The 16,765-nt window shown below is 41.9% G+C and overlaps 1 protein-coding gene across 6 annotated transcripts in view; it reads left to right on the top strand.

The window, feature by feature from the left end:
• LOC102764560 (nesprin-1) overlaps positions 1 to 16,765 on the top strand; it is a 141,900-nt gene that overhangs the window by 53,570 nt on the left and 71,565 nt on the right. For all 6 annotated transcript variants that reach the window (XM_006768718.2, XM_006768720.2, XM_015567191.1 and 3 more), the window contains 4 exons: positions 2,602 to 2,836; positions 4,562 to 4,756; positions 7,777 to 7,902; positions 11,056 to 11,211. In XM_006768718.2, coding sequence (XP_006768781.1) covers positions 2,602 to 2,836; positions 4,562 to 4,756; positions 7,777 to 7,902; positions 11,056 to 11,211 — 712 coding nt within the window. The remainder of the gene's footprint in view (positions 1 to 2,601; positions 2,837 to 4,561; positions 4,757 to 7,776; positions 7,903 to 11,055; positions 11,212 to 16,765) is intronic.

Here is a 16,765-nt window from a genome sequence, read left to right as displayed (position 1 = left end):
AACCGAACCTGGACCCCTTCAGTCCGCAGGCCGACGCTCTATCCACTGAGCCAAACCGGTTTCGGAGATAAAAACATATTTTTGAAAGGAGGGGACATCTGTAATACTTTCAACAATGAAGATAACTTTTTAAAAAAAATTCCAATGCAGGGGTAATACCTAGCTGCTCAGTAGCTCTGTGGTATGAGTTGATGATTTCATACTACATTTACATTTCTTGGGACCAATGTTGTGCTATCCCATCTAGACTCTGTGGTGATATTTGCCGTACAAATCTCATTTATTTTATTACATGTATATATCTTTCCCATATTTAGGAACAGTAATTGTGATTATATTTAACTTAGTATTATTTTTAAAAAAGAAATCATTATTTTTATGAAGAAGCCATGTGTTTTTTTAAATGCTTTGGAACCAATTTTAGTTTTAAGTGGCTATTTCTTTGGAAGAACATGAAAGATTCCTATGGTTAAACTTGGAACAACAAAATGTGATACCGTATTTATTCTAGTCTAAGTAAGCCAAATTTAATGTGAACTTTACAGAGAACTTAAGTCCCTCAAAAGAAGACAGATTTAAATGCAATTGGCTTATCTTTTGCTTTATCCTCCCTTAGGCAACTCTATAACAATATTACAAAAGTTTGAGTCATTAAGTAAAATAAAATTTAAAAGGCATGCGCAAGCCAACATCTATTAAATTTTCAATGTTATCAGTTAGGGAAAAACACCAAGGGATGAAATTATGAGGTTTGGACTGGAGAATAATTTTGAAAGTTGCAAGTGAAAAAAAAAATTTGGTTAGAACATGTTGACAGTAGGAAGGCCTCAGATTACGAATGCATTGTGTTTTAAGAGTTCATTTATAATGTCTGCTTTGTAGAGCTCAAGTTCAGCAGAGGGGGCAGTGTCACGCTCTAAGGGGTTCCTCATGCTGGCAGGTAGCTCAGGACTGCTCTGCTCTGCAGAGTGAGGGTGCGGCTCCAGCGAGATCATGGCCGGCTGCCTGGGGGGAGAGGGTAGGCAGGGCACTTCTCATGTTGCAGGGTATTCTTGGGGCCTGGAGTCACATGTTTTCAGAGATGAGAGACACTGACTGGTAGCTTTTAGGGAGGTCTCATCAACCCAACTCATCATATTTGGTTCTACTGCACTTAGATGATAAATATCAGAAAGCTCTTTTAAAAACAGAAACATTGAGAACACTTTTGGTTACAAACTCAGAGTTCACAGTGGCCCTAGGTAGTAGGAGGTTCCAAGAGTATGAGCCCTGAAGAGTCAGTCACAATAGAGAAAAAATGAGTATTGTTCCACATGAGCACTAAAACATGTGAAGAACAGTATCATCTATAAAGAAACTCATTCTATGGGATACTAGGCAAACCTATTCTAGAGCTACAAGTCGAAGGATAAAGAAAACTCAATGAATAACTGCAAACATTTTTTTATTTTTTTAAAATATAGTTTTATTGATTTCAGAGAGGAATGAAGATGGAGGGACAGAAACATCAATGATGAGAGAGAATCATTGATTGGCTGCCTCCTGCATACCCCACACTGGGGATCGAGCCCACAACCCAGGCATGTGCCCTGACTGGGAATCAAACCTCCTGGTTCATAGATTGACATTCAACCACTGAGCAATGCTGGCCGAGGCAACATTTGTTAAAGGTAGAAAATACGGAAGTAGGAAAAACAAGCTAAAAAAATCTGATATTATTTACCAGGCAATTGAAAAGACTTCAGTAAAATTTAATACCTTTATGTATACGAACAACCTTTGTATAGTGATAGCCAGGGCTGTTTATTGTGAGGAATACTGAGAGCTCACGGAATACAGTGCGGTTTTCTTTAATTTTAAAATAACATAATTTTATTTAAGTGGCTCCTGACTCTAGCTACAATCACCAAGTTGTATTCATTCAAAGTGGCTTATAATTCCAGCTGAGGACAGAGGTTATAAGTAAGCATTGCTCCCCATTTTCTCCTGCTGTAGCACACACCAGGTGCTGTGGACATGCTGCAAACATTTCTATAGGTGTGCTCAGGGTGAGGGTTTGGGGGCCATTCCCAGTGCAACTGCTGCCCGATGCCCCCTTCTCTCTCATGCACTCGACATTGACCTTACCCATAAGCCTTCAGCCTGTGCTGAAATGTGAGAACACTCACTGTTTTCAAACCCCGCTATTTTAATTATCAGTTTTTATATATTTTTAAAATTATTTTTATTGATTTCAGAGAGGAAGGAGAGGGAGAGATAAAAACATCAATGATGAGATAGACTCATTGATCAGCTGCCTCCTGCTCGCCCCCTACTGGGGATTGAGCCCGCAACCTGGCGTGTGCCCTGCCTGGGAATCTGACTGTGACCTCCTGGTTCATAGGTTGATGCTCAACCACTGAGCCACGGCAGCCAGGCTTGTTGTTCATTTTCAAATGTGCTGGCAATAGACCTGATAGCAGATCAGGGCATGATATTTGAAAACCTCTGCCCTCGATCGCTTTTCAGGGCTTACACCCATCGAGTATGTGGACGTTGGCTGATAATGTCACTGCATTCAGGATCACAGTGTTTTCCCCCGTGGAATTGTTTGTTCCCCAGGGACGAGTTCAACCTGAAACTGACCCTCCTCAGTCATCAGTGGCAGGGAGTGATCCGCAGGGCCCAGCAAAGGAGAGGCATCATCGACAGCCAGATCCGCCAGTGGCAGCGCTACAGGGAGATGGCAGAGAAGCTCCGCAAGTGGCTGGTTGAGGTGTCCTACCTGCCCGTGAGCGGTCTTGGGAGCGTCCCCATACCACTGCAGCAAGCGCGGACCCTCTTCGATGACGTGCAGGTAAGGGCAGAGCACGCTGGCTGAACCTCTTCTGCCTGTCCACTCTGCACACTTTCCCCAGCCTCAGTTTCTCAAAGGGGTTCTGGGGTGACTTTGGAATGAGGACAGATGTCGTTCTCAGATGTCAACAGACACCTAGAAAATGACTGCTTTCCAAAGGCCGTATTTAATGGTGAAAGTTTGGTAGGTTCCAGCCTCGTACAAACACTCCCTCCTCTTCACACACCCAGGCCGCCCAGCAGCTCCTTGGATCCCATCGGGGATGGAGAAGAAAGGGAAGGACACCCTTGCGTTCACTGTGCTTATTTTACTCATGAGTTTAAACAATTCGCTGGAGTGTCCCAAAGAAGAGAGGGGCTCAGTCCTCAGTCCTGTGTGTCCATTCCTGGTCCAGCCCCTTCCTCTCTCCAGCCTGGGAATTTGATTTGGGTTCCAGCTTCTTGGACAGATACCTGCTAGCCTTCTCATCAGTCTGTCCCCGTGTACTCCATGGGTCCCTCTTCCTCGGAAGGTCACCCTTCTCTGCTTTCTTCTCCTCGCTTCTCTTGTAGACCTCATGTCCACATGTGGCTTCAATGACATCCTAACAGCAGAGAATGGCCAAACGTATCTTCTGGTCACATTTACGTCCTGAGCTTCCAGCTCATGTAATTCATCTGCCTTTTAGATGTATGTCTGTGTGCATCACACACACAACATACTCCGTGGGTTCCAACAACAGCTGGGCTCTCTGGACCAACCATTCTCCATCAGTCCAGTTCCCATGTTCCCCATCTGAGGAAATGTCATCACCAGCCAGCGGTCCACCAGTCAGGAACCATAGCTGTACTCTTCTTTTCCTCTCCCTTCCCGTGTCTAATACTCCTCGTTACCATCCGTACCGCCACTGCCTTAGAGGAGGTGCTCATGGCTTCTTGCCTAGACAGGCGATAGCTTTCTGACCTGTCATAGTAGATCCGATACATGCTCTTTGACCGCGTTTTCTACCCGACTGCTTTCAGCAAACACGTCATGTTCCTGCTTCATGTCCTGTGAGTCTCAGTCACTTTTATTTCCAAACCAAATTCCTATGCAAGGTGGTCTCGCCTCATCTTCTTCCGCTCTGAGATGCATCCGGTGTTCCAGCCACTGAAAACCACCTCCAGGGCCCTAAATCCGTATTTACCTTGTACAGCAAATTAGCGCATCCTCATTTCTCTGCATGGGAGGTGTTCTCTCCCTGCCTCCTCGCCCTCACATGACACCAGGTCCTTTACCTGGTTGTGTTTATATGTCTTTCAAGACTCACAAAGGCATTACTATTTTGAGGGAGCCCCCTGTGTACCCCAAGTGGGTTAGAGATGTGATCTTTCTTTGAATTAGTTTATATTAAATACGAATTATAAATGTTTTCTGTGGGAGAAATATAAAGATCATAATGAAATTTTTTAAAAGCACATACACACACATATGACAGTGTGCTCCCTGTGCATATATTTTATAGAGCAGTTTTCATATTGTCTCATGATTTCATTTAACCGGGAGCAGACACCAGGCCTCTCCCTATTGACTTCTCATTTATTGACATGTAGTTCTATTCGTGCACAAAGTACTTGCTCAGTAAATGCTTACAGGATAAAAGAGGGCATGCTATGTCTGCAAACATCCAGGGTCATTAAAAAATACTGGTAATAGGGAAATGATGAAGGAAAGAATGAGAAAGTAAATAGCTCTGCTTCCTTTCAGTTCAAAGAGAAAGTGTTCCTGCGACAACAGGGCAGCTACATCCTGACCATGGAGGCGGGCAAGCAGCTGCTGCTCTCTGCCGACAGCGGGGCCCAGGCCGCCTTGCAGGCCGAGCTCACGGAAATCCAGGAGAAGTGGAAAGCCGCCAGCGTGCGTCTGGAGGAGCAGAAGAAAAAGCTGGCCTTCTTGTTGAAAGTAGGTTCTGCCCCTTCGTCCGGTAGACGTAGCAGAGCTGCAAGCTCCTCCCGTTGGTGTCCTGCAACTCAGATAACGCAAAGGTCCTTGTCAACCTGCGGGGTTCTGACCTCCTGTGTCTTATTTACGACTCTGTCCTGTCTTGCATACACCGGAGAAGTCTCTCCGTTTCCAGCAGTTTGTCTCTCAGGAAAATCCCCCAACAAAGTCGTTTTAAGTCCAACAAGACCTTGCAAGCGGTGAATTCTGATTGATGGCCGGTGCTAAGCCAGGAGCAATGTGATGACTGTATAAACTCAGACAGGAATGCAAGAGTAGATTCCACTCCCTAGTCTAAGACTTCACAGTGGTTTTCAAGATCGATATCTCTTATTTTACAGCAGGGAAAGTGCTATCCAGCAAGATGCTCGTGATTTGGTCTTAGCTTATGCAAGGGTGTGGCTATGAGATAAAACCTCCAGGAGCTGTACTAAGCCTTTGGTTGGATTCTGCTTGCACACTGATCAGGCAGCAAGTTTAGGGAAATGTAAGTTTATCCAGATTCCCCACAATTTGCTTTTCTCCCTCACTTTTCAAAGCCATTTCTAAATACATAATTAAATCAGCAGTTGAAAAAGAGCATGGGTTCTGACCTTACATAAACCCAAGTTAAAACTATAATATACCAAGTAACCTGGTTGGCTCAACCTCCCTCAACCTCAGTTTCCTCATCTGTAGAGGGGGTATGATGACACCTCCTTCATACTGCATTATGAGGATTTAATGAAATGTTGAAGGTAGATCATGGTGGCACATATTGAGCCCTCAATAAATGATGCTAATTGTCATTGTTAATAATATCATTTTTTAAAAGTGAACGCAGCTAAATACTAAAGTTTTGAATATGTTGATACTCACCAAAACTTTAATGTGATTGTCTATTAAAATTGGCCTGTAACTTTTTGGATCAAAGGTAGTAACTCAATTGAATGGAATACATTTTGTAGGTTGTTGGTCTTTTTTTTAATACTTAAATTGTGCACACCCATTGGGTGTATCCTATTAAATATTATTTAATGATATATTACCTGGGTGTGGGAAACAATCAAAAATGCCATGGAACGTCTGTTAAAGAACAATTATTTGCACACAGCACAATTCATCAGTAACACAATATGCCTGATTCCCTTTTCTTCAGTTTTGTTTTCAGGAAAGGATTAAAAACATTGTAACTCATTCTGTAGAGAACATGTTAATCATATATTTTTCTTTATCTGTGCTGGGATTATTGGACACATTCCTAGGACCTAATAAGGCGAGATGGTTGACTCACTGCATTTGCTTTTCTTGTCAGTCTGTTTGTTGGCGTCTGAAACATCCATTTTGATAGATGTTTGCAGACCGTGACATTTCGCTATTTCCTTATAATTCATGTAGTAAGGAGACTTGGCTATAGCTTCAGAATCTCAGCCACCCTTGGAAAGGGAAATCCCCATTCTTTTCTTGTTAAAGTTTATTTTATCTTGAATCATACACAAGGTCCTATTTGCCTAAGGAGTTTATGAAGCTAAATTTTAATGTTTGGACAGCCTCATGTTACTGTATCTTCCCCCACAGCTATAACAAAATGCTTATCTATTTTTATCTCCTAATTTAATACTCTGAGTCAATGTGCCAAAAATGTAATCATTATAATTCTATGTTCTGCATGGTCACCTACTTTACCATCACTCTTAAGTTTGTTATGATAAATAAGGACTTGATCTTTTCCCTTTTTGGATCAATGATTGTTTATTGACTGTGGATTGATAGGTTTCAAAATGGGTGATGACTTAATTGAGAATGCTGTTCAATTTAAGTAGAAAGAGGATATTTCTGTCTACTCACTTTGCTTAGCGTTGATCAACTCAGTATGGCCTAGGAACACAGGGATATTTGTTCCTGGTAACTAGGAAGAGGGAATGTGGTGATACACTCTAGGACAGGGGTGGGCAACCCCTGGCACGCGTGCCAAACATGGCACGCCGGTAACTTTTGCTGGCATGCGAAACCCTCTCTTATAATCTTCCATTTACAATTTTTTTCTTAATATTGACTTTTTGATTTTTCAGATAAATTCAGTGTAGGTGCATCTTAGATAAATAAATAATTTTACATAACATGTATACATTAAAAAATAAATGTATTTTTCATCATCGTATACTGTGTTTTTGTCGCTCGAATGAATTTTATTATTTTTTCAAGTTTCTTCACATACACACACCTTAAGAGATATCAAGTAGGCGTGACATGTTCTCAGAAAATTAGGGTTGGCACACAGAAGAATTTTGAGTCAGAGATTTTGCTGGTTTTGGCACGCACTCACAAAGAGGTTGCCCACCCCTGCTCTAGGAAATTCCCTAAAGGAATTTAAAAGTGAAATCAGAATCTTGAGCCAAATTCTCAGGTCAGTTAGAAACCAAAAGACATTTGAGCATGGGAGAAATCTAGTCAACGCTTCTTAAAGAAGACAGTTTGGGAAATAGCACCTCTGGGTTGCTGTGTTAAAAATAAGGCACCGGGAGAGGACATAGAAATGACCCAGACAAAGAAAGATGGGTAATGATGGAAGAGATCATGTAAAGAAAAATGCAACGTGATTCGGCACCACACGAATTATTAAAAGCAACTCTGGTTGTTTCTCTTTGGAACTCAGTAACTCAAGTTGTGGGGAGGGGTCCCTGGGGAGGGCTGATAGAGAGGGGGAAGCCAGGCATGGGGGGCATTAGACAAAATTAAGGGGATTTGTTTAGTTGAAGTTAATTTGCACTGGCACTGAGACAGCAGATAGGAGTTCACCTGTGGGTTGGGTGCTGTCAACAATCAAGTTCCTATTCTGATTTCTGTATGTTCTTTCTTTTACTTTTCTTATTACAAAAGAAATACATGTGTCTGGTAAAAAAAAAAATCAGGTAATAATTGATGTATGGGAATTCAGAGGGTATTTTTCTTCCAGTTTCCTACAAAAGAATACATCGATTGTCTTTCTCCTCCCATTTTAGGACTGGGAGAAGTGTGAGAGTGGAATAGCTGAGTCTCTGGAGAAACTGCGAACTTTCAAAAAGAAGCTTTCCCTGCCTCTGCCGGACCACCAGGACGAGCTCATTGCAGAACAGATGCGCTGCAAGGTGAGTGGCTGGGTTGAGCTTTTTGGTTGGTTGGTTGGTTTGTAATAAGTTTTTATTGATTTCAGAGAGGAAGAAAGAGTGAGAGAGAGGGAGAAACATCAATGATGAGAGACTCATTGCTCGGCTGCCTCCTGCATGCCCCCCACACTGGGGATCGAGCCTGTAATCTGGGCATGTGCCCTGTTCGGGAATCGAACCCTGACCTCCTGGCTCATAGGTCGATGCTCAAGCACTGAACCACACCAGCCGGGCTGGACTGAGCTTTACCTGTCACCTACCTGTGTGCTTCTGCTGTGATAATGCCTTTGAAGGCATAATCAGGTCACACTCCTATGGCGTCGGCATGTAGATGCACGTTCCGGGTGTATTGCAGCCGAAGTGACCTCTTTAAAGCAGCCACCGGAGAGTCATTCTAGCAGAAGAGCCCAGTGTACAGGAGGGAAAGCGAGTCTGGGCCGCGTGAGGATCCTGCAGGCAGTGGCCCCGGAGGAGCACGCCCTGCCGTGCAGACTCTACTGTATGGAACAGCAGCTGTAAATAGCTGACCTCAGTCACTGCCTGGGACACAGTCCTCTAGGCGCTCAGGGCCCCCCTACGTACAGACTGTGATTGACACCTCAGAGTGCACTGGGAGCAATCAGTCCCTAATGCAGACGCCTGGCCGCATCCTGAGCTCACGGAGACCAACATGACACAGCGGCTGAAGGATGCCTTCCATTCACACCTGGGAGCCAAGGGTAGTGCCTGAACAGCAGTTCTCTGCTGAGCCACATGCAGGTCAACTCAAAACGACCGTTAAAAATGTTCTGTACACATCCCTGTGTTTCCTGTCATTTGCAAATCACTGCACTAGAGTAATTCTGTTTAAAACTTCACACATACTTAAGTAATTTGGGTTTTAATCAGTTCTCTGCTTCACTTTGGCTAAGAAGGTAAGCATTTAAGAAATATTAATTATTAAAGAAATATAGAAATGAGCATCGTCCTGTGGACTGAAGGGTCGCAGGTTCGATTCCGGTTAAGGGCAAGTACCTCAGTTGCAGGCTCAATCCCTGGCCCTAGTCGGGGCACGTGCAGCAGGCAACCAATCGGTGTGTCTCCCTCACATTGATGTTTCTCTCTGTCTCTCCCCTTCCCTTCCACTCTGTCTAAAATCCAATGGAAAAAAATCCTCGGGTGAGGATTAACAACAACAAAAAAGAAGTCTAGAAATCATAAAATGTGTGCATATAAGAATTTTTCTTTGATATTAAAACTATGGCTATTCTTTGAAACTTGAGAGAGTCAGACTTAGGAAAAATAGAAGGTAGTAAGTGTGCTTTACATCATGGATGGTGAGTGAAATAATATCACGAGGTATGAATGCAGAAGTATGCAGAGATTTAAGAGAATTTGTGTTAAATCTGTGATTGTAAGTACATGAACAATGACTGAAGAAACTTTCAATAACCAGGCATGGGCATTTATTAGCTCCTTCCCTGTATCAGTGAATATATCAGTGTCCTCTCTGTTGTCATGAGCACAGCTCATGAGAACAACCTTTTATTTCCCTACTACAGGTGTGAACACTGAGACTTCTAGAAGTTTAATAGCTTTTCAAAGTTAGTAAATATCAAGGTTGCCTCAGTCCAAAGGCTTTATTTTTACCACATGGACTCAAGTCAGGGAGTCTGAAAGTCTGAAAAAGTTGGTTTCTGGTGGTGGTGTTACTTTTAAACTTATTTTATTTAATTTATTTTTTAAGCATGTTTTTATTGATATCAGAGAGGAAGGGAGAGGGAGAGAGAGAGAAACATCAACGATAAGAGAGAATCATTAATCGGCTGCTTCTTGCATACTTGCCTACTGGGGATCGAGGCTGCAGCCCTGGCATGTGCCCTGATTGGGAATTGAACCGTGACCTCCTGGTTCATAAGTTGATACTCAATCACTGAGCCACACCGGCTGGGCTGTTGTTACTTTTTAAATCTATATACCAAATCTGATGTCTGAGTTGGGAGTTAAAAACTGTTGTAAAAAGAGGAAAACCTTTACATTGGCATGGCAACTTAATATGTCTATGGACATAAACAGGAATGCTGCATATTTAATATACCTGGATGATTTGATCTTTCAGTTTTGATACTGTTACCATGGGATCTCATCTCCCAAAATACAGGAAACTTACAAACATGCCCTGCTATTAAGTTTGGAGATTAAAAGGATGCACTTTGGTCCAGCTCCCTTCTACTCTTCCCCCAAACCACCCTTAGCAGCAGAACAAACAATTACCTAGAAAATTCAGGCTGAACCTTCATTTGCCTAAATTGCCTAGGACGTTAGCCTCTGACAGTGCCGTTAATTGCCTTTCCCTTTGGAAACTTGTCCGCTATGTGAAGAGACAAAAAGAGAGGGGAAAAGCCACGTGAAATATTCCATTTATACATTAAATTAGCTGGAATCTAAGATCATCAAGAGCTGGCAAAAAGCATTAGCTATGCAAATTGGAAAATCTGTTCAAACATTGCAAACACTAATGTCAACCTATTCAAATATTTTTTTATGATTTTTTTTCTTAAATTGGTTCTCCCTAAAATCAGAAGATATGTATTTGGACAAGTTACTTTAAGAAATCTCTAATCCTGCAAAAAAGGCATTCAGCCCATTATTTTAATTTGAGTAAAATTATAACTAGACCTTCTCAACTTTTACCTTATAATTCTATATCACAGAATGTAGCAATTCATAGTGTTTGAACATGAAAGTTCAATCTAAGAGTTTGAGTTTTTAAAAAATATATTTCATTAATATGATCAGTAACTCAGAACTAGAAAAATGGATGGTCTAGGTGTTTATGAAGTCAGTTTACAGTAAAGAAGATCAATGAGGTAATGCAACTTCAACTCTTCAACTTAGAAAAGACGATCAAAAATGATCAATGAAATGATGATAGATGGTGGAAAGATTCTGTAGGCAATCAGATATTTTATCAGAACTTGGAAAATTATCAAATCATGTGGAAGAAAATAACTAGTTACCAAGTTAGATGTTCAAACAGAGAGTGGGGTGAAAAGGTAATTGTATCAAGAAGGGATCTCGAATATACTTCAGAAATTGTTGAGGACGGATGTCCATGAGTATTCAAGTTTGCATGTTTGTTTGTCTTTAATCTAGGAATTGGAAACTGCAGTGGGCAGCTGGACAGATGACTTGGCACAGTTGACGTTACTGAAGGACACCCTCTGTGCCTACATCAGCGCTGATGACGTGTCCATGCTGAACGAACGCGGGGAGCTTCTGCAGAGGCAGTGGGAAGAACTGTGCCGCCAGGTGAGAGGAGTTCTAGACTCCGCACTAGCTCAGGGAGGTGGAATACGGGGCCATGATCTGAAATGTCTAGTAGCATGACCCACGCTTGGATGGGTCTCATAACTCATCATAGGCACAGAGGGAGAAATCTGTTATTACAGATATATTTCAGACGAACTGGGGCCATGGGCCCAGGAAGCAGTGTGCGGATGATGTTTTGTTGAGTTGCACAGTTGAAACCGATGCGGTTTTGTGAACCGATGTCACCCCAATAAAGTAATAAAAAATACTTTTTGGATGAAGGCAAATCATGCCTTACCATGGCATGTGAGATGCGTTCATTCAAACTGGATTTTGCTCTCTGTGTCACTGGCTGGCATAATATTTTTAAGAGGAAACACGGTTCTGCAGTTCACGGTTATGGTTTTGCTAGGTAGATATGGGTGGTCTGTTTCTTACTTTCCACGTGTGAAGACCGTTGTTTTCTGTGCGGGTTTAGATAATACTGCGGGGCTGGTTCTGTCCATGGCGATTTATCGTGGTTATTTTTAATAATTCAGGTTATAATTGACTGCTATGTGTGCAATGCCTTGAAAGAGACCCCAGATTGAGTTTTGATTTGGAAACAAAAGGAAAAGATTGGGTGCAAGGTAACAAGAAGACATGCGAGGCAAAAGGAATAACGTTGATTAAAGGCCCACAAGTGAAGAACAGGCCCTGACCTTGAGTCTTGAGACCACACCCTCCAGGAAGCAGAGACCATGTCTGTCAGGCTCCTTCCTGTACCTGGTTGTCTTACCTGGCACATAATAAGCTGTGATGCACATTTGCCCCATCTACCAGTCACTGTAATTGTTGTGAATTTCATAAGCTATTGCAGATGTCGCTAGTATCAAGTTTACAATTGAGCAGAGACTAAAATCAGTCAGAAGGATCAATACGATGAAGGAAAAACTGGGTTAAAACAATGTATGAAGATGTAAGCAAATTGAGGGCAATGTGGATTGCAAGAATTAAGAAAATGCCAGTTGAAGAAGATACATCTTGAACTGAGATGGGGAGCAGAGGTGAGGCATGCGGCCCACCAGCCGTGAGTTTGACATGCTTGGTGTAGAGGGCGCAAGCAGATATGTTGGACATGGTGGAAGTTTGGAAAGAGGCAGAGGAGTGGAGCAGGGGCCCTGCCTGGGGAGAAGCAGGTGTGGAAGGATGAGGAAGAGACACTTGAGAAGGAGCTGCTGGGCCTCCCCTTTCAGGCCAGCTATGCTCCAATAGAGATCTCTTCTCTGCCTTCCTCTCACATCCTCTGACGTTAGCAATGCTTCTCTTCATGCTTCAGAAAACATTAAAACAGCGTTCAAGAGCCTTATAGCCTCTGGATCCATTTAACAGCAACAAGAAATTTGTTGGTGGTAAATTTCCCTCTGTATGTTTAGATTAAAAACCCAAACATTTCTCAGGCTGTGAGCAAGAGGAAAATTCTGGAGCACACTGGGTAAATGTGTGAGAAGTTTCCCACAAACGCATGCTGTACTTTTAAAAAGGAGAAACGAAACGTAAGAGGTGATTTTCATAAAGGTGCTAATGTTTTGAGTGAAAAATTCATTAGCCACTTTCCACAGAGCTCCATATTCTCAGGGCAGACAGTGAGAAATTTACCTGGAGTGTGATCATGGCAATCATATGTTTTATTATTGACTGAATTTTTTAATCCAAAATCAATACATTACATATTTTTTAATGTAAAGATTTATCGTGGTATGTCACATAAATGACCTCCTCCTCCTCCTCCTCCTCCTCCTCCTTTAGAGAGAGTGGAAGGGAGAGAGGATCAGGAGAAAGAGAGACATTCACTAGTTTCCCCCTGCTCGCACCATTGGGTCCAGGGATTGAAACTCTAACCAAGGTATGTGCCCTTGACTGGAAATCGAACCTGAGACCTTTTGGTCTGCAAGCTGACAATCTGACCACTGAGTTAACCTGACCAGAGCTTTTCTTCTTTATTTAATGTTTATGACTTGATTGCAAAATTATGAAGTTCTGGAGGACAAAGACTATTTCTTTTTATTTCCAGTGTGCAGAACAGCTAAGTGTTCATATTTTTTAATCCAAAATCAATACATTACATATTTTTTAATGTAAAGATTTATCGTGGTATGTCACATAAATGAAAGCTGATTTGGTGGGTACAAATAATGAAAAAAGATCACAACACTGTTCAGTTACTTTTATGATATTTGTTTTTCTTGAAATTCAGGAACATCTAGCACTACTTGCTGACTCAGTGCTTTTCAGTACATTATGTATAATGATTTGGACTAGATCCATTTCTCAGGCTGATTGGTGTCTGTAAAGCTTTCAGAGAGAGGACACTTTAGAGAGAGTCCTCTGGACTCACACATCCCTTTTGGTCTGTGCCATCATGGTCAGTGTACTGTTTCCCCTCCATGCTTCTGTACTTATTTTTCTTTTAATACTTACTGGAGGATATTTTTTCCATTGCTTTTTTAGAGAGAGTGGAAGGGAGAGAGGATCAGGAGAAAGAGAGACATTCACTAGTTTCCCCCTGCTCGCACCATTGGGTCCAGGGATTGAAACTCTAACCAAGGTATGTGCCCTTGACTGGAAATCGAACCTGAGACCTTTTGGTCTGCAAGCTGACAATCTGACCACTGAGTTAACCTGACCAGAGCTTTTCTTCTTTATTTAATGTTTATGACTTGATTGCAAAATTATGAAGTTCTGGAGGACAAAGACTATTTCTTTTTATTTCCAGTGTGCAGAACAGCTAAGTGTTCATATGCTTATAATTTAGACAAGACTTTCGAACATTTATTTTATGTTTTTATGCTTGCGTTCCTCTAAATATAAAATAATGACAAGGTTTCTGAATATTGGAAGTTAAGAAGATTATGATTATCTAACACTTTTTGCTTTAAGAAAATGCACTGTGTAAAAATACCACAAGAGTCCTAGCTGGTTTGGCTCAGTGGATAGAGCATCGGCCTACGGACTAAAGGATCCCAGGTTCGATTCTGGTCATGGGCACATGCCAGGGTTGCAGGCTCGATCCCCAGTAGGGGTCGTGCAGGAAGCAGCCGATCAATTATTCTCTCTCATCATTGATGTTTCTGTCTCTCTCTCCCTTCCTCTGGAATCAATAAAGAAATATATTTTAAAAAATAAAAATAAATCATTCAGCGTTTACTCATGGTCGGGCCAAAGGTGCCGCCAGGAGAGAAGTGTAAGGAGGAATATAGATTAGTTACTAGGTCTTAGTGTTTCCGGAGACATTCTATCAAGTATAAAACCACAGGAAATGAGCTTGTGTCTAGGCCTCATTGTCAAAGTCACAGACGGGTTTTAAACACAGCACTACCGCTCTGCCAAGAGCAGGGCGTCTGTGCAGGTTCCAATGGAAGCTGTCGATGAGCAGGCGGGAGCAACCAGGACTTGGGTGGGAATGCAGAAGATGTGCCGTAAGTAGACTGGGCAGAGGAGAGTTCAGACAGAAAAGTGTCCTGTTTTCAAATAGGTTCCCCAGATGCTTGGCTGTGACTGTGCAGCCATAGGTGATACTTGCTTTTATTCCTGTTTGGGTTTGTAGATCCTGTGTGTAATTCCAGTTGAGGTATAAATATATCATCATTGTAATAGCTCGTTGTTTTTCAAATTGTCATGGTAAAAATATTTGAAGTAGAGGAGGATGTGTTTCCTGTTCAGCTGCCTCACTCTGGGGGTTTTAGCCAGGGCTCGTCAGCTGTTGGCAAAAGCAGTATGTTTATGCCCTTGAGAAAATCTGAGTGCTAAGCTGGTAAATGTGAGGGTTTCCACCGAACCTAAAGAAAGAGATGTTAGCGTTCCCTTATCATGCAGCTTAAATATTAGTTCTACAAACCACAAGGAAAACGCTGTCCCCGTTATGAATTCAATCTTTTAAAAAACTTTTGGCACCAATTTGTAACCAAAAGTGCAACTTAGTTGGAGCCTACCTGTTTCTCTCCCAGCTCTTGCTCTACGTAAGCACATGAAAGCCACACTTCCGGTGTTGATCAACACTAGAGATATATGTTCTAGCTGCTTGGTGGAGATATAGAATGCATGAATGTCAAGGAGAAAAAAAAATGAAAAACTCAAATGATGCCCTAGAGACATATACAGTGGTTGTAGTATATTAATGACCAGTTTTTGCTACGTCTTTAGTATTTACTGGTCATTTTCTTAAATTATTTTATTGTTTGTATTCTATTATGAGCCTACTGTATTCCAGTATATAGGACAATGCTTGGTACATGGTAGACACTGGTTTACTGCAAACAATAAACATTTTTTATTGAATTTATTAGGTTGACATTGGTCAATAAAATTATATAGTTTCCAGGTGTACAATTCTATAATACATCGTCTATATATTGTATTGTGTGTTCACCACCCCAAGTCCAGTCTCCTTCCATCACCATTTATCTCCCCTATACCCTCTCACCCCCATTTCCCTCTGGTAATCACCATACTCATAGACAATAAGTATTTGTTGAAAGAGTTTTGGACCCAATCTTAAGATTAATTTACAAATGAAAAAAGTAAGGCTTAAGAGAAAATGATTAACCTTGCCCTGGTCATATCATTAGTAAATGATGAAGACTGTTTTGAATCTCAGCTGTGCCTGGATATTTGATCATAATGTTATATTACAGCCTGTATCAGACTCGGCTTAGCTGCTTCTACCTCCTACTGACTATAAATAAATGCCTCAAATGCATCTAACCTCCATTTCTATCTCTTGAATGTGGATAGTAATAACTTCCTCTCAAAGAAATAGTTACTATTTTTCTCTAATGCAGTCATCTTTGCTGCAGATGTTGTTGAGAAAATCCCTAGAATTTACTCTTGTCCATGGCCAAAATTTGGGAGAAGAGGAAGGGAGAAGCTACACATAGCAAGACCTATTACTCTTAAGTCTCAAGGGCAAGAGTGTCTACTTTTTTTCTTGGAAAATGGTTGCATTGAGAAGTTCCAATTAGGAAAATATAGTTTCAGCTTGGACATCACTGAGCCAGAACCATCAGCTGCACTCTTGACTCTCTGAATGAAAAAGAAAAAGTCCCATTCACCAGAAAATTCAAAATCGTAGGGGTGCAGGATACTGTGCACGGTGCTGTCCGAGTTCTAGAGGAAAGGGGAGCAGGGAGGAGGGGGTGTAGTCTTATTCTTGGCGCTGTCTGGAGTAGCTTAACAGCGGTGACATTTGTCTCCAAAACTTCCCACCTGTTTTCTTAGCCTTTTCCATTCCTACTGGAATCCACCCAGGTAAATGCACTGCTCTTTGTTCCGTATTTTTTGCCCCCAAGAAAACTTAGGCTTTTTTAGTGAAAGTGCACGATCCTGTTTTCTATCTACACGGAACCCACTGTCGCATGAAGCTGGAGTGTCAGCACCTGTCATACGTGACTGTGCCCGTGTCTGGGGGGGGGGGGGGGAGGAAGTACAGGGTTCACATCTCCCACTTGTATTTAAGCTGTGTTCCCAGGCCTGAGCCGCAGGGAGCAGCACTAAGGAGATGCACTATTGTTCCTAT

Source organism: Myotis davidii, unplaced genomic scaffold (genome assembly GCF_000327345.1).
Source record: "Myotis davidii unplaced genomic scaffold, ASM32734v1 scaffold1323, whole genome shotgun sequence".
Lineage (NCBI taxonomy): Eukaryota > Metazoa > Chordata > Mammalia > Chiroptera > Vespertilionidae > Myotis > Myotis davidii.
Note: the sequence above shows the minus strand (reverse complement) of the source record. Positions and strands in the feature narration are given on the sequence as shown.